General features: G+C 45.9%; 2 protein-coding genes across 2 annotated transcripts; one reads left to right on the forward strand and one right to left on the reverse strand.

Moving 5' to 3' along the window:
* The first annotated feature begins 441 nt into the window (after positions 1–441).
* LOC108112906 (protein espinas) lies at positions 442–22,826 on the forward strand. Its single transcript, XM_017223273.2, is given in 7 exon segments — positions 442–1,215; positions 1,217–1,734; positions 12,728–13,301; positions 14,818–14,931; positions 15,566–15,694; positions 20,435–20,638; positions 20,908–22,826. Coding segments are annotated over 7 exon segments (3,444 nt in total). The 5' UTR covers positions 442–729; the 3' UTR covers positions 22,327–22,826.
* A 455-nt stretch (positions 22,827–23,281) lies between these two features.
* On the reverse strand, positions 23,282–25,458 carry LOC108112908 (cytochrome P450 9b2-like). Its single transcript, XM_017223275.2, has 4 exons — positions 24,864–25,458; positions 24,294–24,801; positions 23,577–24,213; positions 23,282–23,499 (listed from the first exon to the last, which is right to left on the reverse strand). Exons 1-4 carry the CDS (start codon positions 25,067–25,069, stop codon positions 23,330–23,332), a joined length of 1,521 nt encoding a protein of 506 aa, XP_017078764.2. The 5' UTR covers positions 25,070–25,458; the 3' UTR covers positions 23,282–23,329.
* Between the last annotated feature and the right edge of the window lie 274 nt (positions 25,459–25,732).

The raw sequence follows: 25,732 nt of genomic DNA on the forward strand, positions 1-25,732 counted from the left end.
TTCACTTGCCCCGCAGTCTAATGACCACCTATGAGTGCTTCGCTAATGTGGCAACAAAACGCTTAAGGGTCCCTGCTGCAGTCATCCTCCCTTGTTGCTGGCCTGGCCGTGATTGAAATGGGTCAATCACTAAACGGCCTGAAATGTGTCAAATGGCCCGAAGACAACTGCATCAACCAGTTGCAGCTACCAGTTGCCACTTCAATAGCTGGCTAATAAACGCAACCAGGTTCTGGCTCGAACCAGAAGCACTCAACCGCAAAACCACTCGACTCGAGGTGGCACCTGTTTTACCTGCACTTGTTTTCGGCCAAAAGCGAGCGAGAGAGAATAGTGGTGAGTTGAGTTGAGCAGCCGGCGATCTGCTCAGTGGTGAGTTTGACCTGCACCAACCTGGCCGATACCCGCCTTTCGGCCAACATCAACTTTCTACGCGATCTTCAGTTGTTTGAGCAGCCCCGAAGCGAGCGGTGCGAGAGCTGCTCTTCCGTGAATCAAGATTTCTAAAGAATCCAATTCGAGCCGTCCCAATCCGATACGATCCCATCGATCGCGAGTGTAGCACGTAATTGGAGCAAGCGGATTGCCCGTTAATTGCTGGCGACGGTAATTGCAGGCCGCCGCATACCTGCCAACTAGTTAAGGTGTTCCCCCGTCCTGTTAATGTGTCAATTGATTGATTGCCTCGCGACCCGTGATTGACGCGTTCCACTCACCATCACCGCCGCCATGCCCGCCAAGAAGCGCTGGTGGAAGATCCGCCTGCCGCAGGTGGTCAAGCAGGATCAGTCCCGGAACTACCGGGACATCATCAACCTCAGCGAGTGCTCCTCGGTGCTGGCCAATACAGCTACCACCATAAGCGACAGCTCCACCACCACCGAGAGCAGTGGCAGCCCAACTCGGCACCGCAGCTGCGACAGTTTGTCCAAGAGCTCGCAGGCGGAGGTGGGCAAGCTGTTCCCCCGAAATATGCCCAGTATACGGCGAAGTCGCCGGAGGGCTGTTTCGGCGGAGCGGGAGCGTTTGGCCAGCCGGGAGCGGCTGGAGGATCAGGTTCAGCCCCCTAAAATGCCACAAATAAGTGCCGGGCAACAATCCCGGCTATCGACAGTGACCAAACTTACACCCAAAAAGCAGAGTGGCAAGTCCACCTGCTCCAAGAATAGGGGTAACACCCCCGCGAAGTGCATCATCAAGTCAGCAGTGCGAACGCAAAACCAAGCCAAAGCCCAGGATCACCCTGGCACCCTATGAAATAGCATTGGAACTGCCCAATGAATCACCAGCTCCCACTTTGGCCATGGCAGTGGCCCAGTCCTCCGGCTGCGAGCAGAGGAAGCTAAGCAGCGAAGAGCAGTTCCACTCCTCGGGCATCTCCTGCAACGGGGAGACCGACGACGATGTGGAGGTGGCCATGCTGACCGGCAGTCTGACTCCCTCCCAGATGGCCAAGATGCAGGAGGCTGCTAGGCAGCAGAAGGATCAGCTGGCAGCCGTGTCCCTGCCCTTTGGCGATCTGAGGAACCTGAATCAGTGTCGGAATAGGAACGCCGTCTGGCTGAATCCCAAGGATACGGATCAGCTAATCGAGGTGGACAAGAAGGAGAGCTTCTGCTACTTCAACAAGGCCATTGCCGACGATATCCAGCTCAGCGATATTGAAGAACAATTGGCCAGGTTTGATGGACATTCAAAGAGGCCGCCACCGCCGGCAGCGACATCAGCCAAAATGTAAGTCTTTCACTGGCCTATCTCTAATGGCCATAACTCTCGGCGATAACCGGGCAGGGGAAAGATCGAAGTTGGCTGCGGGAATGTGGCCAACTAATTTGAAATCCATTTGATGAGCTTTGCATTTTTCGGCTTAAGTGACTATAAAACGATGCGTTGGTGGGGGGAGTTGGGATTTGAGAGTCGGGAGTTTATGGGCCAATTTAATGGCTCCTAAATAGCTTTATATGAGCGTTGTTCTCAGCCCGAATTGAGCATTGGTTGGGGCTAGGGGACTTGCTTCTAATCACTGAAATCATATTTAATGGCTTCTCAAATGCAATGGGTAGTCCAGAAGTTATTGCCTAAGCAACTCACATTAAACTGGCCGGCCTTTTTATAGATTTCCGTCTTTCCTTTGGTTTTAGATATATCGAAAATGTCGACTTTGTTATTGGCTAGTTTAATAAATTTTAACTGCTGCTGGCAATGTGGGTCTGCAACTTTCTACCAATACGAGTAGTATTCACAATTTTGAAAGAGAAATATGAAGTATGAAGGCCAAATAGTTTACTCAATACAAATGCAATTGTCTAACAGATAATAAAGTAATAAACAATAAGTGTTGTCTTCGGGCCTTGGTTTTATAATTTGTTTTGAGAGTGTAAAGATTGTACTTAATAGGGCAAAATCCTCCAATTTAATTAGGGTCTTATTTATAGAGAAATACAAATTAAATGATGGACAGCTCATACTTAAGTCTCAAGTTGTCAGATGGCCATCATGTTGTTGTTAACGTGTTAGAATTCTGGCACTGTATTATTGAAAGAACTTCTTAAAATACCTTGCGGGCTATAAAAAGATCCGCAGTTTATCATTTTCACCTGATCAACAGCACTTGTTGGCCACGCATATCAGTTTCCATTGCTGAAAGTAAAAATCTTGCAGGTCGCCGTCGAATTATGGTAGAAATAATCCGGCATAAGAGGCTCAGTCGGCTGGGGGCGACTCTTTGGACTCGCTAAGAAGGTGTTATTAATGCCCCACTATTTGCAAAACTGACACCGGAAAGTTATTTATCAACTTTGTGGCCAGCACGTGCTTTTCCCCACGCCATTCCGGTCGAGTTTTGTTAACTGGCCAAATGAATTGCATGCAGCTAAGTGGCAACAGCAGCAGTTAAATAAAGTTGGCAGAACTTCAGGTCCACTGAGTCCATCCTCCTTAGGTTCTTGCTCCCCTGTCACTTTGGGTTCGCATCCAGCCCGAGGTATCCCGAACGATCCTGCCCTCTCATAAATTCCAAACGTCGACTTCATAAATTGAGTTCTTCTTTTGCCGCCTGACTGAGTGCCCTTCATCGATAAGGCATTCCGTATCTCTGAGATCTTCGGCATCTTTTCGCATCATCCTTTGTCCTCTGAGCATTCCCTTGCGCATACTTAATTTGCATGGACTTCTGTTCATAAATCTACGCAAACTGTTAATTAGATTTTGTTTGGGGCGCGGCCATAAAATGTGCCTGCAACCGGAGTGTGTCATAAATTGGCCCTGAAACCGAACTCGTAACCGTGTAATGTGAGATGCACTCCATTCGAAGCCGCATACACGACCCATTAGCAATCAGTTGGGGCTATTAAATTCCCAGTTTAAATAAACCAAAATCAATATTGACTGGCGGCTACTTAAAGCGTAATTAAGCGCCCGGCGGAGCTCGAACACTTTGCCTAGGAATCTCAGCTCTCCCTCAACAATAAAGTAAATAAAGTAAATAAGGTCTGGCGGCGGCCCTCCTTTCTTCCAGCCGGGCTAATTGAAGTTGGCGAAAAGCAAGAGGCTAGTCCCCAGACTCTCGGGTGGTCCACTCTGGGCTTATCGGTTTACGATTTGCTTTGATTTAAAAATGAGCTACGTATTTGATTTTAATTGCATCGGATGTGCGCAGTAGTCGTGGCAGATAGGGGGAGGCAGAGGGAGATGGAACGAAAGGCTCTTGGCCATGATATATGGCATTTTAATTGAAATGGCAAAAGGCCGACAAAGAGGGGATGGGATGGCTTTAGTTGAGGTGGGGGGCTGGGCCTTAATCCGACTTTAACTGATTCGCGGACATATCAAGTAACGCCCCTTTAATGCTCCGCGCTCCACTGAAGTGCGGCTGATTTTTCAGCTCTCTCGGCTTTCTTCAACATACATATTTTCTAATTAATTTTTGGTTTCTTTTCCATGGGGCGTATGAGCAATTTCTTTGGCTGTCAGCGAAGAAAACCAATCAAAGTTTCTTCTTGTTTGTCAGAGAGAGAACTTAACCCCCTCCCTGGAGTGTGACACAATCCCCGACCGAGAGGTTGTATAAGCCAACTTAATGGGCCCAAGTCTTTGTCCCAAAGTGGCTGCTGAGAAGTCAGAACCCGCGTTTTATTGATTCAACACCTAATCGTGAATCCATAAAACGCATTAACAAAACACAAGATTTACAAGTGAATGGGGAAGAAGACAGAAGAGTTGATTGATTTCGCCTCGAGTGGGGGGAAATTCAATTTATAATCAAAAATTGCCATGGCCAAGGAGGGGGAACAAGGTATTTTGCCAGGCAGAAAATGTGTTTATGAAATAAAATCGAAAACCGCAAATAAAATTAGCCAAACAGCCGCAGGGGAACGAGGAGGAGGAGTTGGCTAAATTGAAGGGCGTTGCTTTGGAAGCTCATTATATTTCCTGTTCTTCCCGGCGGATTATGATTACCCCATCGCCTCGGATGCCCCGTGCGGTTATATTTTTGTACATCGAAGGAGGTTTCTATATGGATGGAGGCAATTTAGTGGCCACAAGTCAGAGGAGGCACAGAGGTCGCCTCAGTTGCTTAGAGCGTGTGTAAACCAAGTTAAGTGTTCTAGCCATGATCAGGATTCGGCGATGGCGATGGCGATGCTGATAACCAGTTTGGCTCTTTGTTGCGTTTAATTTTCGTAATTTGGGTTTAATTGAAATCGGAGGAGTGCTCTGCCCCATGTAATTAATTTAATGGCCATCGCTTTGTTGGCCAAATTCAGGTGGGAAGCGGACAAAAACGCGCAATTTTTGTGCCGTCATGCCACTTACAAATTGTTGCCAAATTGTGGCAACTTCCAGCTGACCAAAAGGCGCTGCCCAGATCTCGCCCACACAGCGCATTGATTTCCCCCAATGGAAACTCCAAAAAATATAAACTTTTAGAAATTGCCATCAATCAGACGGCGTCGGCTTAATCAGAACCAAATGCAAATTAAGCCAAGCGGCAAACTGGCACAAATGTCACTTGGCCGAAAAGCTTGTGAAAGTGTCTGGCCAACGCCGATAGCAGCAGCCGATCGCCCGCGCAGATCTGAAGCTGGAATTCAAGTTGTTAATCGTGATTTTCTTGAAATATTTTAGCCACTCGAGTCGAGATTTCCGCAAATTAATTTCGCCCCCCTTCGGAGAGGCACTTTGCGGAGAAAGCCAGCTCGCAGATGGATGCATTTCGAGTCTGCCGATCCCAGATAGCAATTTGGCTAAAAAAACACGTGTTGCCAGATTGGAACATCCACCTACGGCAGCTCTTACACCGTGCGAAAATAATATCGATTTATTCTAGAATTTTCATACTTAACAGATATTGACCTTAAGAAGGAAGCCTTGTTAGGCATTGCTCTAAGTTTTTACCAACTAACCAGGCTGAAAGCCAACTTACTTTGTAACCTGGAAGTGTTAGATGCTATCTCTCACCTTTTTTGTGTGCACCAAGATCGGACGTGAGTTGGGTCAACTCGAACGCAATCGTCAGCATCAATCCGCGGCGTTTTCAACGAATCCCCATATGTCGCGACGCCTACGCGACTGGAAGCGTTAATGAGACGCCGCTGGGCTTTTGGCCATGCTTTTAGCCAGGCCCTAGCAATGGCACTTGATAAATTGTAGCCAGCTCCTAACGGATCTGGGGCCGTTCTCCGCCCAGACGCTCTAACAAGATCCTGTTCGCGGTCTCGGGCTTCATTAGCACAGTCGACGGCGGCCAGAAGCAGTAAAAGTTGGCAGATGGGGGCTTTCGCATTTGGCCAGTTTCCCTCTCTGCGGCTGAACAAGTCCAGAATGTGGACCGGACTGGATGCTGGCTTCCTGGTTGCACCCAAATGCATTAGTCTAATGCGAACTCGGTTTCCAAGTTGGTCTCGGTCGTGGTCTTGGTCTTGGTCTTGGTCTTGGTCTTCCCAATGACTCGGTGCCTGTGGCTGTGTCAAGTCGCTTGGACACTCAGGCCAAACATTTGATGACTTAATTGCGCATTTTAGCAGACATACATGAATGCAGCCAGGAGAGGCAGGAGACTTGACAGTGCACTGAGAGAAATTTGAGTTGATTTTAGTTTTTGAAAAGGTGTATTTTTGAGTTACTAACTGTTCTTGGTTAAAAGATTCTAATGATGTGGAAATATATTAACCAAACTATAAGTTTCTTGGCTTTTAACTTATTATCTGTGACTACACTTGTACTTCCTGATTAGTTAAAATCCACTTAGTAAGACCTTCTAGCCTAGACTTAGACTCCTCAGCAACCACTTATTTATCAAAGTTATAAAGCAACTCATAGGCTTAGTAAGCTTAAAGATACTTTAATTGATTCTCACTAAATCCATCCCCTATATCAACTTTATAATCCGACTTTTGGCAGTGTGGCCAGTCGTTACCCTAAGGAGGTTCCCCATGTGATGCACCACACAACTTTATTTTGACAGGCGGCGATTAGAAGACGACGTTGCCCAGCCTTTCAGTCTTCCACAGCCCACCGCCCCCTTTCTCCTTGGGCTTTTGTTAATTGAAATGTTGTTGCTGCCTGCTGATGCAGATGCTGATTCTGATGTTTGTTTGCTCTCCCTGTCCCTCTTCCCCAGTATGCCCATCTCACTCCCTGTCGCCTGTCTGTCAGATGCTTGTTGCTTTTGTCAGTTGTCATGTTCTGAGCGGGGACCTACACGATTTTGACATTGGCATGGCGATTGCCATTACAGTTACAGTTAGCCAAGTCTGTTCGTAAGTCCCCTTGTCCGTGTGTCCTCTTGTCCGATTGTCCGATTGTCCGTTTCATGTAGGAAGTCTCGGCGGCTGATCAAACGCATGCAAAAGATAATCCGTTTACGCCCCAATGGAATTTCAAATGGAAATTGGAAATTGAAAATTCGTAGTGCGTGAGAAAAGAGCTCACCCCATCGCCGTTAAGAGCCTGTTGTGTGTGTAAGCCATCATTAATTATGGTACCAAACATCCTTTCGGCCTTTTTGCTGGTCGCCGAAGCAGAGAGTTCCGAACCAGAGCGGTCATAGATGGCTGCACTTGCTCCGCCACCGCGGTCACGGCCAGGTGATTCTGGTGACTCGGGTGAGCAAAGTGAACAAAGTGCAGTGCAACCGCAGAGGAGACAACGCTGCCCGAGGGAATGTTTTGGTTGTTGCATTATTTTCGGTAATTGCTTTTGGCCATCTCGGGGTTGTCGCCGCCGAAACTAGATTCCCACGTTCCAACAGGTGAAGCCACTACACCAACAACCCTGCCCACCTGTTGGCCATCCATCCATCCATCCAGCCATTCATCCATCTTTTGGAACTCCGTTCGCGTTTCACGCTCGGTTGGATTTGCTTGGCTGTCATACGAACACAGACAATAAATTCTACTCCGGTTTTTTGGGTTCGTTTGGCTGGGTTCTTTGTTCTCCGATTTCAGTGAGCTTCTACGAAAAAGAGTCTTGGGTTGCGTCAATTATTTCGTTGGATCTTAACGCACTTTAATTTAATCAACTTATTGCGGGCACCTCTCTCTTTCTGTGACTGCGGGTTCTAAGATTCTTCTCCGATTCCCAAATATAATCTTTGCTTTGATGTTGATGTGCCTTAATTTGATGAGAGATGGGAGAGATGGGAGAGACATGGGGAGATTGTTTTCAAGAAAGCAATTACATTTATCACCGGCTTCAATCATCATCATCATCATTAAGAGCAGCACATCAAATTAGAGGAGATATTTAATTTATGTCTAAGACCTGTGGGAGCCTCCAGCCTCCTATCATTGGCAAGTAATCTTTCGGGCCAGGAATTCACAGCTAGCTAAATGGTTCAATTGTATGGCTGGGAACGAGTTCAGAACAACGGAACTTGGCTCATTCCATCCATCAGCAATTGGAACGACTCGGGAACTATATTCGAAAGCAATTATAATTAACAGAATCCCATTTTGATTCCGATTCAGGGAAGTCAATAAGGCTGAAAAATCACACACACACACACACACACACGCTCTCTTGAAAAGTTGGCCATCAACTTGGGGGACTAATGAAGCCAGGCAACTAGTTGGCCATAAGAATTGAAGTTCGCTGAAAAATGGCTCGAAAAAAAGGCAAAACAAGTAGCCAGCGAAAACACGAAGTGAATTACAGAAGAAGAACAACATTTTGCATAAATTAGAGCGAGCCATGCAACATGAAAATCGCTGAAACGTGTCCAAACTTGTTGACAGCGTGGCAAGAGGGGCGTTGGGCGGTGGGCTGTGGGCTGGGGCCAAAGGGGGAGTGGCATTGGTTGGCTGCATAAAATTAAGCAAAAGCTGTTAATGACGGAACGCGACTTGGCTCAAACTCGACTCAAACCCGACTTGAGTGGAGTTGGGTTTTCGGTTCTGTTTCGCCTCACATGCCACATGCAACTACCAACTACCAACTAGCAACCTGCAACATGCAATGCGGCAGCAACATTAGCGGCAACAGCATCAGCAACTCGCTCTCAAATCGCAAAACTGCGAGTGTGGGCTGGCCAAGTGCATTTGGCCGAAGCTTCTTCTTGGCCCCGCCGATTAATTATGCATTTTAGCCGCTGCTGAAAATGCAGATCCAGATGCTGGAGCTGTTGACTACGAAGCTCTTGTTTGACTCGGCTATCTCTATGTAAATCTGGGAGTGGCATCCCCGCAGTGGGAACTTCTGAGTCTTAAGACTCCCCAAAAAGAATGTAGTTTCTACTTATGAAATATTAAACTCATCTTCATCTTTTTATAATATCTTTCGTAGAAGTAAATACTTAAATTTTTATATATTTTAAATTAATTTAATGCAAATATTTCCCCTGACTGCCTTCCGTAGTAAGCATAAACTCCTAAGACCCCTTCAAAAATATTCTACACTCACGCCTCTGCCAGATGCAATCCAGCTAGCTTATTGCTTTTGCTTATCACTAGCCTTGACTCCGAATAGCGAATAGCGAATAACGTGTACCGCCTAACGGTAACGCTGCACTAAATCACCACGCGGTACTTAAATAGGCGTTGCTGCACACACATCCCCATGATCGAGGAACTTGTGCAACGACTGGCCTGACTGGCTCTCAAGCCAAAACCCAAACCCAGACCCAGGCCCAGACCCACTGTTATCCCCGTCCAGGTCCCAACGGCGACTCCAGGTGAAGCCGAGCTGCAGACAGGCACACAAAATGTGCTCATGTCCGGACAAAAACCCATAAAGAAAGAGAAGAAGCTGAGGGAAACCGAGGCGAAATGCATTAAAAACGCTGAGCGACAGCAACACGTGCAACATATGACGCGATTGCATGTACGGAGTTTTTTGTTTACTGCCCGGTTTCGAGGCAGATGGGCCGGAGTTATTCGTGTGACGTAAAGGCAGTCAAACGCGGCAGTTTAACCCGAAAGTCGGCTGCATAGAGGAATAAATTGCGGCATTTGGGAGTCGTTTCGGCCAGACAATGGAACACGCAACGCAACACAAGGTCACGAGTTGGGGGGGCCAATGAACGAGATTTCATAATGGGCCCTGCCCTGCCCTGCCCTGAACTGCTCTGGCCTGCCCTGAACCGCCACGCCCCCTGGCCAGATATAAATGCGATTCAGGATTCTGGATCGAAGATTGCAGATAGCAGATAGCAGATAGCAGATCGAAGAGATCTAAAGATCGTGTGCTGGTCATGGATAATCAAGCATTACTAGGCCTAATGCCAGGCTTAACCTGGCCGAGACGAGCGTTTATCTTTCGGCCAATTGTGAAAGTAATTTAATGCGGATTGGCTGCCTCGACTCTTTTCAATTATTAAGAATTGCATGTTACGTATTAATTTCGTTTCCCAGTGCCTCAATTGCTGCCTGCTGCCGTTCTGTGTCGTAGTGCATTTAGCATTTCCCAGAATCACCAGTCGGTGCCCCATTGGAAAACTGGTTCTCGTTTTCTGTGGGGATCTAAAGGGGCCTAAATCATTTTGAACCAGTTACGTGTTCCTGCTGCGGACTTTTCTGGGGAAACTGCGTGCCTAAAATTTAATGAAATCGTCGAAACACTGCGGCAATACCGTGGAACGAATAGAAATGCTATCGATATTGTGGTGTTGCACATAATTGAGATATTATTACAGCTGGGATTTGGCATTTGTGCAACACAAGACGTGCTGCAATTGCTAAAAAATCCGTTAATAAGCGGCGCATAGGATTGGGTTGTTTCGGATTGGATCAGATCGAAGCTAAGCCCCGTAAGATGTGGCAATCGATTCGAAAGGGGATACAAAGCGGGACACGGCTTTTGAAATGGTTAATGGATGTGCGAAACGCATTCCAAATAGGGAAATACTTTTCATGTAGCCATTAGCTATGATCATATGAAGTAAAGTTGATGATGTAGTTGTCCTTTCCGACGATGTTTTGGAATTTAACTGCTTCATCATGAGGCCTTTGGATTCGAATAACTTTTTTAATGGGCCATAAAAACCTCTTACCATAACAGTTTCGTTTTCTATGAAAAGTGAAAAGTAAAACGAACTGATGATGTAGGTTAGGTTTTTGGCCAAACTTATACAAAAAGTATACTCTTCCTCAAAGCTAAGTTTCTGCATTGACTTGTCCCCAATATTGCAACAAACTTGTACAAATATTCAGTGCATTCGTACACTCACAAACATCTACCAACGATAATCGCTGATAATTCCCAAAAGTGTCTTCAAAATACCAAAAATGCGGCTGTTGGCCAAGCTAGAAGACCGGATTGCCAGTTGCGGACCAGCAGAGCCATATCTCTCTGACCATTCCCATCCGATTTGAGTGTCAAACAATTTACTTTTAATTATCCTCAGAAGTGCGCGATGGCGACAGGCCATCAAGGAAATGACAGGCATCAAACCAAATAAACTCAAAATCTTCTTAACCCAAATTTATGTATATGTCCAGGCCGCGGTCCGTAGTTGGCCATTCGGCATTTTTGCGTATTTTGCGCCTGGCGAAGTGGCGTTTAGTGCAGAAATCGCATGCACCCGTATAGAAACGGTCGGCAACAGGTTTCTCTGGTCGAAAAGAGAAAACCGAAAAGCGTCTAGGCCATCTGAAAAGTGGCAGCCAAACAACTGTTGACCATATTCGGCAGCTGGTCTTGGGATTGTGACTGGGACCTGTGTGTTTTGTGTGTTGATTTGAATTGATCCGATCTGATGTGATTCGAATCTGGTGTGGTTTCTTACCCCGGCGCTAGGCCGCTGTTTTCCGCTATCAAAGTCAATCGCCACAAGTCAGTCGCACAATTCCCAATTCATTGGGTGACAGATTACGCCCTGGCCGTTGGCAGTTTGTTTTGGCCCAGCTCGGACTGTCCGGATTGAAACTGTTTAGAAAGTACCTCGTGATCGATCAACTTTTGGCACCGAACCTACCTGCGAACAAACGAAATTTGCATTGGAAGCCTACAAAAAGAGTGGCCATAAACTTTCTCCCCACACGCTGTGGCATTCCAGTGGCACTCAGAGGCTCTGTACTCAGAGAGCTGTACGGAGGTGTTAATGGCTCCTGGTCATCCATCTGGTACTAATGTACCTGCATACCTTTTCTTCCATATCTTTCCACCCAGAGTGGCGTTCACTTTCCGCCGCTCTGTGGGCTGAGCTTCATTAGCAGAAGGCCAAAATCCGATTGTGATGAGAGGCCTTTGATTTGCATAAACCAGCAGGCCTCGTAGATAAATCGATGGAAGATTCGGTGGAATGGCAAATTGGTCGGGCTTTTTCTCACGTTGATTAGTAAATTTTAATACAGAAGGCCTAATGGCTTTGTCTGGCTGTGGTTCATGCTCTGGAAATTACGCAATTCGATATACAAATGTGAGCCGTTTGTGAATGAAACAGTTTAATATTTCACACACAGAGCTCAGAGCTCACACAAGACTCGGAGCCCAGCCAAACAAATGACTTTAATTGCCACATAAACATGGAGTTGAGGCTGAAACATGACCGTCTCCTCGGTGGGCCATGTGCTGGAATTTCTCGGCTGTCTCTGCTTGGCTGCATAATCGCGCAGCGTGCCACAAATCGAGTGAAAGTACAACAGAAAGCGGCGCAGAAGAAGATTCCACTGTGGGCAGTGGTCAAGCGAATGGCCACAAAACCTTATGACGCTGCCGGGGCATGCAATTTCATATTCGTACTCGGATTCAGATTCGGATTCGGGTTCGGAGTTTCATCAGATTTGATTGGACAACTGCACGCATGCAGCTGCGCCGTAATTGCACTCAAAAGTCATTTCAAATGCCTGCGGCATTCAAAACGAATAACTTTTCCGCTAGGCCAGCAGACTAATTGCAAATGAGTCGGGCAGATGGAATCAGGAATGATTAAGCTGAATATTAGACGCAATGGCATTCCGTAGATGGGCTTCTCAGATACAAAAAGCAGCTCATTTAGTCTTACAATCATTTTTGGAGCATAGAGCTTAGTTAAATGATTTTACCATTTCAAATCAAATCAATTGATCATTTTCATATTATCTTAACATGTCAAAAAGAAAGTCATTAAGCTTAAAATCTCCATTAAACCAATTTCACAATTCATGGAGTATTAATTTTGTAGCCTAGTTTCGCTTTCCTTTAATTAGTCTTTATTACTTCTGAAAACTAGAAACCATATCTAATGATTGTTTCGTAATCTGGACACCTCATAATGATTTCTCTTTCGTTTTCTATCTCTATCTTGCAGCACCCAGTCCAGCCAAGTCAGCCGAAAATTCAAGCCCACGCCCGCACCACGTTCCACCGGCAACATGCAACCGACCCCGCAGCAGCAGCAACATCATCCGCCCAGCAGCAGCTATTACACGCAGACGGAGAGCGAGTTGCTGCAGATTGAGGCGGGCGGAACGGGCCTGGCCTATGCCTCACACTCACAACGCCCCGAGTCAGCGGTCAGCGCCCTGCAGCCGACTTCGCTGGGCAGTCAGGTGGCTTCCACATCCAATCTGGACGTGCCCTCTGCTGCCTCCAGCGGAAGCGGTGGCAGTGGGGGCAGCGGTGGAGCCCTGGGGTCAGCTGGTCACTTTGTGTCGCCGCTGCAGCGCCGCCACTGCCAACCACCCAGCCACCTGCCGCTCAACTCGGTCGCCTCGCCGCTCCGCACCGCCAGCTACAAGTCTGCGGCGGCAGTCGCAGGTCACGGCTTCCACCACAGCCATCACCAGCAGCTTGACTTCCAGCGGAACTCGCAGTCTGACGACGACAGTGGCTGCGCCCTCGAGGAGTACACTTGGGTGCCGCCGGGTCTGCGACCAGATCAGGTAAGGCATGCCCCAAAGGCTCGACTAATTTTAGTTTTTAACTAAAATGACAACTTAAAACACAAATTACAGCAGAACTTTCTTGCCGACAGTTGTAGAAAAATATTTGCATAAGTAAGGTTATGTAAACAAAGGGAGTCAGTGTGTTATTTTACCTTATAACAGTTTAACTTAACTAAGACCTCTATTATTATCAAGAAAATAGTAGGTTATTAAATATTCAAATTCATAATCATACTTTTTTAGTTTGTATTTTATTGAAAGTTAATAATATGAAATATTGCCGCTAAACACTGTTATTAAAACTCAAATTAAAAACTCAAAAACGTGAAAGGAAGTTCAAGTTATGGAAGTTCCGCTGTGGTTCAACTTAAAAAATTTAATTTTAATTGCTTGGGAGTTTTGCGGTACACATTATGCATATTAAAAAGAGTTAAAATAGTTACTAAAGTTATGAAACATTTCTAGCTTTTGATATACAGTTTGTAGGCGTCTTACTGTACCGATCTCTTGTGCGGTCAAAAAAAAAAGCGTTCGTTATTCCGTTATCTTATTCTATCATAGCCTAATTTCTACATGTATTGGTGAAATTTACTAATAGTGCGAGCAGGACACTCATAGTGCTTGTAAGCATGATCTTTATGCAAAAGTAAGGGAGAGGCATACATTGTGCTTACACCTAAGTGTGTACAGATAAGTTAGTGTGACTGTTTGTAACACACGACAGTGTGACCGCCTGCGACAAGTTAAAGTTTAACTCACTTTCTACTACATATGTATGTAAGTATGTGGTTCTTGGATGATTTTTCAAGTAATACTTGAGGCACTTGTTTTTCCGAGTGTGTAACTAAAACACGCCCAGCATCGTCATCATCCTCGACATGTGTACCGATTTGTCGCAACTAATTAAGTGAAATCTCAAGCGGAGCGATTTGGGGCGAGGTGGTTGCCTCTTGGAGCCGCAGGCCACCCGCTGAAAGCTTTTGCTTTCGTTCGATTTTCCACGCTCTCCCAATCGAACTGCCAAAACCAAAACCAAAACGAAAACCAAAACCAAATCCAGTTCAATGTCTGGTGGTGGTCGTTGGCCACTTACTTGTGAGCTTTAGGAAATCGGCCGGGAAACCACTTTAATTACAAGCTGAAGAAATTATCGCTCCCGAATCGCGATCGGAATCTGGTGGAAAGCGAAAGCGTTTTGTAATTAAATTGCCGATACATTTGGCGGCAATTAGAGCTTGAAATGCCTGTCGATATTTTATTTCGGGGCGGAGGCTTACATAACAGCTCCTGGGAAAGTCCGAAAAACCTCTCAAATTGGCTTGTAGTTTTTTTTTCTTTTCCTCGGACTGCATTTTCCCAGCATAGCGACACTTTTCACTTGCACGATTTTGTGGGCGTGAAACAATTTCTTTCAACTTTCGATTATTTCGTTATGATTTGTCAAATTAGATTTAAAGATTAACCATTTCCTTGGCGCTAACTGAACTTCCGATTTGCATTTTCCACTTCGCAGGTCCGCTTGTACTTCAGCCAACTGCCAGACGACAAAGTGCCCTACGTCAACAGTCCCGGCGAAAAGTATCGTGTCAAGCAGTTGCTGCACCAGCTGCCGCCACAAGATAACGAAGTGAGTATTGGGCAGAAAAGAGGGCCAAAAGAACACAGTTGGTAAAAGAAATTTAAGACAATGGGGAGTGCCGATAAGCCACTGGCCACTCTTAAATTAGTTTTGAAAAGGAAAGTAAAACTGCAGGAAAACCTTGAAAGCATTTCAGCATTTAAAGTGTGAAAATTGACTTTAATTGGGAAAATAAAACGATTGGCCATGTGCTGAAATATGCTAAATTACTAAATGTTTATTTTATTTATTTATTTGTAAAATTTTAATAAATATTTTGCAATTGTTAAGGCAAAAATTCATTGTTAAATGTTTTTGAAAAAGCGATTTATGTACATAAAGGTTGGCTTATATCCATTAGAGAGTACTATTATTATTAGCTTAAATTTAATTTATGAAAACTCATAGTAGCTAGATTTTCCTGCCGAAAAATGTTAGCTGAACTACCATTTAAGCCATCTCGTTGTGACAAAATTTATAATTAGCCCGATGCGGGCATTGAAAACAGAATATAAAGGGAGAGCCCTTCAAAAGGCCCGGCGAGATTAAAAAACTTGCCGCCGCCTTTTGAGTTGCCTTAATTAAAATTCAGGAAAATACAGAAACTGACTTGCTGACTTTCCCGTCTACGTGTCTGTTGCAGGTGCGCTACTGCCACTCGCTGAGCGACGAGGAGCGCAAGGAGCTGCGAATCTTCTCGGCCCAAAGGAAGAGGGAGGCCCTTGGCAGAGGGGCGGTCCGCCTGCTGTCCGACGAGCGACCCTGCAAGGGGGTAAGTTTGAAAACAATTTTTTTTGCCCAGCATTTTCCCCCTCTCAGTATCCACCCCTCCCGCACACTTAATTGTTGCAGAAATTTGCATTTTATTATGCATGGAAAGTATGAAGATGAAGAGTCGTTTCGATTTCATTTGTGCCTGGCTGGGCGAAGTTTTGCGCCAGAGATTCCTTCTTGGCCCGGCTAGCTAGAGTAGCAAAAAAATTGACAATGGCCCGGGAAAACAATGGGTCTGCAGGGTGGGGAACGGCGGTGTTGCCAACTTTCAAACGTCTCGAAGTAAAAGATGACAAAAAGATTTCATTAAGTACACTTTCAGCCGGGGATGCGAAGAGGGGAGCTAGAAATGAAAAACGTTGTTGCAAAAACAATTGCAGTGACTTGGCTCCGACAACATAAAGGCTAAGAGAGTCGCAGCTTTTCCCTCTAAAGTTTTCCTAGCGCGGAAAGTGAATGGAGTAGCCGGCGAGAGACGCAATGAAATGGCACTAAAGCACAATGGCAGTGGCATGAAGTAGTGGCAGAGGTGGCCGAGGTGGCACCCACAGCACTGCATCCTTTCACAGTCTGGCCTGGGAAGTTTGCATTGTTATTGGCTGACAGTCGGAGGACTATCCTTTGCCGGCACGCCGCTGTGCACTTGGTCATCTCGGCACTTTTCCGGGTGATAGTTGGCAGCTCGATTTTATTGTGCTCACATTCGCCGCTCGTAAAACTTATTAAAAACTTTATGCCGCATGTTGCGTGTCTGGGAGCTGGTCGGATCCACTCCAGTCTCTTCTGGTCGGTTGGTCTGGTCTCCGAATCCGATTCCGGTATCCGTCTGCTACGTGCGCGGGCATTTGGGAATCCGTAGGATAGGGACTCGCCAGGGGCCGTGTGCGTGTGTCTGATTTTGTTTGGGATGTCCAAATTGGCAGACGACTTGGGTTTATTATGACTGGCGCCCAACTTGGCCAACACTCTTCCAAGGCTGGAGTTCATTAGGGTTCCGAATAATCAGTGCGAACTTGGTTAGCAGCAAGTGCCCCAAACTTTGAAAAGCTGAAACATATCTTTAAAGCCATGTGCAGCCGTTAGGTCTGTATATTTCAGTTTTAAATACGTTTTTAAAGCCTTTAAAAGAGATGAAAAGCAGAAACAGGAAATTGAACGAATGTATAATCGACATATTCGAATCTCAATATTTTTGAAGTGCAGAAACTTATTCAAGTGAAGCAATTATTGAATTTAAATCCGAAAAAAAGCTTGGTAGGAAAAAAGCTCTATGAAAGGAAGCCGAATCAAAGAGTTCGCCGAACCGTGTAGGCGTTTTTCGCCAAACTTTCTACTTCGTTACCATGTTAAATCTGATAAACTTTAAAAGGATTTGAAAATCGGAAGCCATCCCCTGTCCCCAGATTAAGGCCAAGGCAAAAGTGCTTAGAATTCACAGACCATAACTGACTTGCTAAACGGACGTTAAAATGCGAACAAAGGTCTCATCCCCGACAGTTCGAATCGAATGGCGTGGAAAGCATGGGGAAATTATGAGGGAAAATTTATGAAAACGTTCAATGATCCTGAATCCCGAAGGGAGGAAGCTCCAGCAGTCAGTCAGCCGTAAATGAGTAGCAACGTGGGCCGCAAACGTGTGTCACATCCAACTGGCAATGATTTAGCCAAAAAATAATGGAATCCAGAAACCAGGAGGGCAGGAGGAGTGGCACTCTGCTTGACAGATTTTCCGCACGAACAGCAACGAGCGGAAGTTGAAGTTTTGACAAGGATGTGACACTAAAGGTCGTCCTGGCAACAATGAAATAATTACAAGAAAAGCCATCTCAGACTCGGCACTTTGCTGCAAGAAATATATGTATTACATGTACACTGTGAAAAATACTTAGGAGTTGATAAGAATTTATTTCATTATTAAGCAAAATGATTTAATATCAGATTTGGGAAATCATATACTATATCATTTATATAATTCGTTTTATTAGTATTTAAAAAGAAGCTAGTAATTTTCTTCAGTGCATCAAGGTAGTGAAAGCAAAGCAAAAAGAAAAACCAGTAAAAGGAAGGTGAAGCGCAGTGGCTGTTAAGCGAAAAGTTTATGTACTGAAAAGGGCATGATAACGAGCGTCATTAATAATTTGAGTTGCTTTTCGGGGCGGTTTGGGGGGATTGGATTGGGGCAGGATACCGTCTTGCCCGTCTGCCAGCGAAGTTTGTCGCTCCGAGTGGGATTAGTCCGGACACGAAATGGGTTAGCAAGGACACTACCCTCACCCCGGGTCATCCGGGTTCAGTCGGCTGAGCTAGGTGCTGCGATGGCACCGACGACGACGGCAACAATTTGTCAATAGCATAATTGTCTGGCGCAGAGTGGCTGCAAACAAGCGCCAACTGGGATTAATTGGATTGATAAGATAAATGAGCAGCGATTGCTGTTATTTACATGACATTTAGCCGGTCGGCCTGCCAGTCCAATGAAAAATGTCATTTTAAGTGCACAGATTTTCCGGACAAACTAATCAATGGCGGGGCGGGCTTAGGACCGAAATTGGTTAAGTTCGCAGCGTGGCATTTGGAATCCAGCCCCCCATCGAAGCTGGAAACTTTAGCACTTTGTCCCCACCACAGAAACTACTTAAAGCTCTTCCTGCGGGAAAAGTTTTTTGCCGAGTTCCTGGGGGTTAGCCACACCGAAGTGCAAGGACAAGTCCATTCCGACTTCAATGCGTCATTAGCCAGGCCAAAAGGGCTGGGGAACTGCCTAATTAAAGTGCGCACTGCGCAGCTACTGGGTTTTTATGATTTTCGTGGCCCGAGGCGATAAATTTTTGAACTTGCCAAACAATTAACGACGCATAGAGGGAAGCTACTTACGCCTCGGGAAATTATCAACCCTGTACAGTCGGCGGAGCCCGAAGCCTTCGCCTGTCAATGCTTAATGGCTTGCAAAAGTAAATGCTGATTGCGGGGACTCCATGGAGAATGTGGGTCCATGAACGGGACGCATCCCACGGAGCGGGAGCATCGCCCGCGCTGAGGTTTAATAGCCTGGAAAGTTAAGGAGCTCCTGGTTGCTGGCTCCGGGATGCTGGCTGACTGGCAATGGCAATGCCTGGATGCCTGATTCTTATGCGGTGGCTCTGTGGTGGCGTCGGGTAATTTGCCTGCGCCAGAAACCGCCGAAACCGAAAACAGAGACGCAGTCGAGCAATCTCGCCAACTGCCTGAAATGAGGGTGCAAATTGGCGGGGAACTTTCATAAGATTGGGCTCTGGTTAGAAGGAGCTGCATGTGACTCCAACGGGGATTGTGCATATATCAGGGCGGGCGGGCTAATTACTTTCAGCCGGAAATGCGAAAAGTGGCAGACAGGTGAGGGGATTCTATCAAAATATATTTATGAAAATAGAGCACTACAAATACATCAAGTTGGGGTCTTCTGCCCAGAATTTTAGGCTGAGATTTCAAACATTTTATAGAGAACCCATTTTTGGCCATAGGCTTTTTTGTTTTTTTCAAGTGACTTAAAATTCAAAAGGCTGCTCTTTTGGTTTACTTTATAATTTCATTTACAACAAACAATTGAATGGTTCGCTTCGCGTTTGATAGAAATAGTATAGATAGTAGAAGATAGTTGTAGATAGTAGTAGATAGTTGTAGATAGTAGTATATAGTAGTACATAGTAGTAGATAGTAGTATATAGTAGTAGATAGTAGTAGATAGTAGTAGATAAGTTTTACATGCTCGTACAGCTAAAAAGTACTGAAAATAAGCACCGTAGTTAATTTATTCCTCTGAGGATTACCTTGGTGGATTGCATGTTTTCATTGCTTATTGGACTATACATATATATCTGATAGTCATAAAAAATGTGAGTTTATTTTATTATTTAACTGTTTTAACTTTTGTTTGGTAAAACGAAACAAATATAATTTATAGCCTACACTTTCTTAATAAACTGTTAGAAGTTTGAAGAATAATAACATTCTTTAACCCCTTAAGACTTAAAAGATTCGCAGTTCGAATAAAATATTTAACTAAAATGAAGATTTTTATGGGTTCTCAAATAGTTCCTTTAAAAATATCTATAAACCGGCTCTTCAAATAGTTTGGAGCTCTCCGTTTGACAGTCTGACCTCTGAGCGAACTCAATTAGAACCTTAATTTAGGGGCATAAAAGCGTCACCAGGACTTGGCCTGTGGCTGTAACCCCTTCGGTCGAAATGAGTTCATTATGCGAGCGCGTTTAAATTTAACGAGTCTCGAGCTGCTTGGCTCGGCAGTAGTCATTAAAAGCGGCACTTCCTGCTCGCATTTCTCAGTTTTCAGCAATTTCCCAGCAGCCAGCTCCACTTAAAGCGCTTCCTTATCCACCGAGGAGCACTTTGGGGTGGACCTCGGGAACATCGAGGACACCGAGCACACCGGGCTCACGCGGACACATGGCCGGCAGCTATTTTTGCATGACTTCCGCTTTGGAAAATCCGAATGAAAGCAGGAAGGTGGGGGAAAACCGCAGAGCAGCCAGGACTTTTCCCTGCTGGCGGCTCTTTTCCGGGGGAGCTGTGGGGCGTCGAGCTTAAGCGTTTTATTACCGTTATTTAGCATTTATAGTCGCTTAAATATTTCTGCCAGACGCTGCAGATTTTTATCGCTCGAAGAACTTGAGCATATTTCTCCTATTTATAGGATTTTCCTTACTGACTCCCTGTCTCTTTTCTTTCGTGTCCTTTTCAGTGCGAGGAGACTTTGTCGGGCGGTGACATCGTGGTTTTCGCCCAGCGCTTGGGCGCCCAGTTGTGCTGGCATCCGGGCTGCTTTGTGTGCAGCGTCTGCAAGGAGCTGCTGGTGGACCTCATCTACTTCCAGCGGGACGGGAACCTCTACTGTGGTCGGCACCACGCCGAAACCCAGAAGCCACGCTGCTCCGCCTGCGATGAGGTAAGTGCTGGTCGAGTTTCTGGTTGTGGTTTCTTTTAAAGAGTGTTTAGAGTGTCTTTAGTTTCAAGCTCTTAAATTATATTTTAAAGGTTTTTAATGTTAAATTTAACTTTCAGTTTTTCTAAGTAGATAATGAGTAGCAGCTTAACTTCTATTTTATCTTCTTTTTTGTGAGGTTCTTCCATAATATTAACAAATGACCCACCTCAAATACCATCCAGAATCCTTTCCTAATGCTTTGCTTCCCTTAACTTCTTCCCTTCCACCAGATAATCTTCTCAGACGAGTGCACGGAAGCGGAGGGTAGGACGTGGCACATGAAGCACTTCGCCTGCCAGGAGTGCGAGCACCAGCTGGGCGGTCAGCGGTACATCATGCGCGAGGGCAAGCCGTACTGTCTGGCCTGCTTCGACACGATGTTCGCCGAGTACTGCGACTACTGTGGGGAAGTGATCGGCGTGGACCAGGGCCAGATGAGCCATGACGGCCAGCACTGGCATGCGACGGATCAGTGCTTCAGCTGCTGCACCTGCCGCTGCTCGCTGCTGGGAAGACCCTTCCTGCCCAGGAGAGGCACCATCTACTGCTCTATTGCCTGCAGCAAGGGTGAGCCCCCCACGCCCTCGGACACGAGTTCGGGTCCCCAGCTAAGGCCCACGCATCGGGCTTCCACCTCTAGCCAAATAGCTAGATCCCCGCGAAGAGGAGGTGATCGGGAGCGGGATTCGGGACGAAAGACCCACCATGGTCATCCAAAGGCAACGGGCAGCGCCGGTGATCTCCTTGAGCGCCAGGAGCGGCAGCGAATGGAGGCCGCTGGTGTGGCGGATCTTCTGCTCGGAGGAGGTGTTCCCGGTATGCCACGCCCTGCTCATCCACCGCCCATCGACCTCACAGAACTGGGCATCAGCCTGGACAACATCTGCTCCGGCGACAAGTCCATCTTCGGAGACACCCAGACCCTGACGAATTCCATGCCAGACATGCTGCTTTCGAAGGCTGACGACTCCCACAGCTACCAGAGCATCGACAAGATCAACCTGAACTCGCCAAGCAACTCGGATCTGACGCAGAGCACCCAGGAACTGGCCCACGAACTGGAGCTGGACAACGAGCCGGTGAGGGAGCTGCCCCACGATGGCTACGAGCAACTCTTCACCAACAATCGCAACCAGGAGCACCCGGGCGATCTGGAGATGGACGAGGAGCAGCTGGACAACCGGCCGCTGAAGGAGGTGCGCTTCCACAGCGTCCAGGACACGATGTCGCGCTCTAAGAGCTACACGGACAACTCCAATGCCCGACGTCGGAGGAGGCGTCGCAACCAGTCGCGCAGCTCCTCCGAGATGCAGATCAACCAGACAAATCTCCGCCTGCACAATGCCCAAACGCAGGTGGGGACGGGCCAACTGAACCTGCTGAACAACCTGGACAACTGTGACGTGGCCAGCATCTGCTCCACTTGCTCATCCAGCTCTTCGAGCGACATGGATGACTACGTGTACCGCCTGCCGGCGCGAAAACATTACGGCGGAGTGAGAGTGGCCTATGTGCCCAACGACGCGCTGGCCTACGAACGCAAGAAGAAGCTGGCCCAGGACTCGTCCCTCGTTCCTGGAGGAGGTAGTACAGCGTTGGGCGGAGCACCGGCGATCATGCACGAGAGCAAGAACTGCACGATTTCCTGACCGCCCCCCATGCTGCCGCCTCCGCCCTTCAACCTGAGCAGCTACTACATCCTGGACACGATCCTCGAGGAGCAGAGTCTGATGCTGCCGGAGAAGAAGCCCGGCTGCCTGAGAAGAGTATGGAACTTCTTTGGGCTGGGCAAGCCCCGCCACTCCAGTTCCCAGCACACCAGCAACGGGAGGCTCTACAGCGTCTAAGCTAGGAGTGGGTGAAAGTGAAAGAGAGTGGTTCTAACCATGGTTGTCTTGAATCTCTGTGGTAATCAGCAGGAAAGATATAGATGGAGAAGGCAACCGTGGATGTAAATAACATATCGAGATGTATAATACACCGAGCTAGAAGGCACATATGAGATCAGAGATGAGAGAAATCGTTGTACAAAGCTAAAACTATATCATATTTGCATATTCATATACAGATTACCATAAACTAAGTTAGTCTAGAGTTAGATGTAAGCAGAACAGAGACAAACGAAAAGTAGAGACCACAAAGATCGCAATCAACGAACAATAAGCTCCAACGAAGTCCAATCGATGGTAAACAAAAGAATCTCCGCAAGAGTGAAAGTATTATCTGTTTCAGATATTAGCCAAATGTGCAATAATTTAAAATGGCAAAAGCAGAACGCCAAAAACTCACAAAAATCACTTCCACATAAAAAACGAATCTCTGCGACGTAAAACCATTAACATTTACAATATTTGCGGTTTCTTTTCTTCGGACATTTTGTTAAACAATTCAAATTGAAGATTCTTTTGTTTGCCAGCCAAACGTTTTATGTAATTTGCGTGCTTTCTCCGCGTGAAAGGGAAATTGTTATATAAAGAAGGAATGTGTCCAGAATACTTGGAGAGAAGAAAGTTTTGTAACCAACAACCAGTGAGAGTTCATCGAAACCCTATTTCTAAGCTATGCTATATCATCTACAAGTGTGTATGGAAACATAATCAAAAGTAAAATATATGTCTGTGTATTTTATTCATAAACTTTTGATCCGTCTTTTTATTCCTTTCTTGGCACCAACTGCATCCAGAAGCCGGACGAAGGGGTAACATTAAATCCGCGTGCCGACTCCCAAAGATCCTTGGTGGTCCTTGCGGACGCCTCTATCTTATAGCTTAGCAGCAGGTTGTAAAGAAATCCCTTTACCTGCATCAGAGCGTAGCGATTGGCTGCATTTATGACATTAATTTAACAATTAGTGAAGATTAATGATTAAGGAAATTAAAAATCGCCGAAATTCACTCACCAATACAGCTGCGGGGTCCGACTCCAAAAGGCAAATAGGTATAGGGGACCAGCTCCCCTTTCCGCTCCTCGCTAAACCGCTCCGGATCAAACTTCCTGGGCTCCGGGAAGTAGCGTTCATCCCAGTGCAGACCACAGATGGGAATGCTTACGTTGTCGCCAACCTTGAATTCAAAGAGCTTGTTGCCTTCATCGTCTGTGAGGGTGTAATCCTTGGAGCAGAGACGGTCTGCGGCGGCAGCTAAAGTCCATTTGCGCAAGGACTCAGAAATGACCATGTCCATGTAGGTCATCTTCTGCACGGTATCGTAGTTAAGGGTTCCGCCATTCAAAGCCTCTTGGGTCTCCTTCACCTCCTCGTACAAACGCTCTTGGATCTCGGGATTCTGCAGCAGTTCGTAGGTGGTGGTGCAGATCAAATTTGAGTTATTTTCAAAAGCGGCGAAAAAGAAAATGAAACACTGGGCCACGATCTCATCGTCCGTCCAGTTATCCTCCGATTCCTTCTTGGCCTCCATCAGCAGTTGGATCATGTCTGGACGGGTTATGTTGTGTTCCTCTCGGTACCTAATGGCTTCCACCACGAGGCGAACAAAGTAATCAACTTTGCCGGAGTCAAAGATCTTTAGTTTCAAAAACTAAAGAAGAAAATTTAAAAAAATAATAATAAAAAGACTTCTAAAACCAGGAAGATCTTAAATCTCTAGTCTGTACTTACATTAAATAATCTCGGAGCCGAAAGGCAAAGCATGAACTTAAAGAACGGAAGACCCTGGGAGAAAACCAGTGTCTGCCCGATCTCATGGAACTCATTTTTGGGGTCATCAAAGGAGTTAACTTTAAGACCAAAAGCAGTTGTGGCGATGACGTCGTTAGAAAGCTTTTTACACAACCCCTTCATGTCCACCTCAAAACCCTTTTTACCAGAGGAAGTTTTCGAGTAAGTGTCCAGGTGCTGCATACATTCCGAGAAGCTCTCGTTCATCAGGGTGAACATGCTGCGCATCTTGGCCGCCGTGAAGACCGGGGTCAGGGTGCTCCTCATGTGCCTCCAGCGCTGGTCCCTCATCACATTGACCATGTCGTTTATCAAACGCTCATTCGGGCTGATGAACTGCTGGTGGTTGGGAAAGTACTCAAAGTCCTTAACGCAGATCTTCTTAATCAGCTGGGGGTCGTTTAGCTGAATCATTGGAGTGCGAAGGTTGAAGAGGCCTACAACTTTGCTAGAATTTCGCAAGATCGTCTTGTTATTTCGCTACTTTGGGTTGACTCACAAAGCACTTACTGTCGTCGAGTTCGATTGTAGAACTCGGTGATTTGCTTCTGGAAGGAGGCCTTCTGCATGGCTGATGCTCCCATGTTACCAACAAATGGGTAAGGTTTTTCGAAGTATAGATTCCGCTCCTCAAAGGTGTTGAAGGTGGCCGTGCTCCATTTGTAGATCAGAAAACCGATGGCCAGAAAGGCCAGACAGAGCTCCAGAAGAGCCATGTCCGATTGCTGGGTCGTTAGAATACTCACTGAGTTTAGCTAATTGCCAGAGCAATTATTTATGTTCTTAGGGAGATATCGCTTCTGTTACGTTTGACAATTTGCGTTTAAGTTAACCAATACTTGGCAAACTTATCTGCGGCTTTAATGGAACATTTGTTGTTAATTGCTAATATGGCTGATAGAGGTTTGCTACTTATCTCCCAATTATTTGTTTATATTTCTGTTATCATATGAGAGAAGCCATTAGTTTTTCAGAACAAAGCCTTTTATGGAGCAAGCTTTATCAATTTATTTTTTGCACTTAATTTATGGAGTAAAAATACGAATTTGATTAATTATCAGCCACATTGGCACCGCAACAGTTTAGACGCCACATGGTGAACATGTTTGATAAAAATAATTATGTATAAAAGCCAAAGCTAGGAGAGTGATTCGTCATTGATACTGTTGCTACCTCTTCTGGCAAATATTGTATAGTTAAACAAACAAATTTATATTAAATTTCATTCACAGTAAATTATAATTATAATTATAAACACTATTACTTTATTATATTTACATATGTAACAGTAGTTGAGCGCCTCTCGTTTCTAGTTGTTTATTAATTTGGTACTTTTTCATGTTATGCTAGTAGGAGTACGAACAGTTAATTTTAACGAG

The sequence above is a fragment of the Drosophila eugracilis genome, unplaced genomic scaffold, assembly GCF_018153835.1.
Source record: "Drosophila eugracilis isolate 14026-0451.02 unplaced genomic scaffold, ASM1815383v1 contig_90, whole genome shotgun sequence".
NCBI classification, from domain to species: Eukaryota; Metazoa; Arthropoda; class Insecta; order Diptera; family Drosophilidae; genus Drosophila; species Drosophila eugracilis.

Bases quoted from the DNA above. Each gene is read 5' to 3' on its own strand.
- LOC108112908 (XM_017223275.2), bottom strand. From the start codon at position 25,069: ATGGCTCTTCTGGAGCTCTGTCTGGCCTTTCTGGCCATCGGTTTTCTG. The intron at 24,802-24,863 runs GTAAGTGCTTTG...GCGAAATTCTAG, and splicing joins TACAATCGAACTCGACGACA to CAAAGTTGTAGGCCTCTTCA. The intron at 24,214-24,293 runs GTAAGTACAGAC...TTTCTTCTTTAG, and splicing joins CGGCTCCGAGATTATTTAAT to TTTTTGAAACTAAAGATCTT.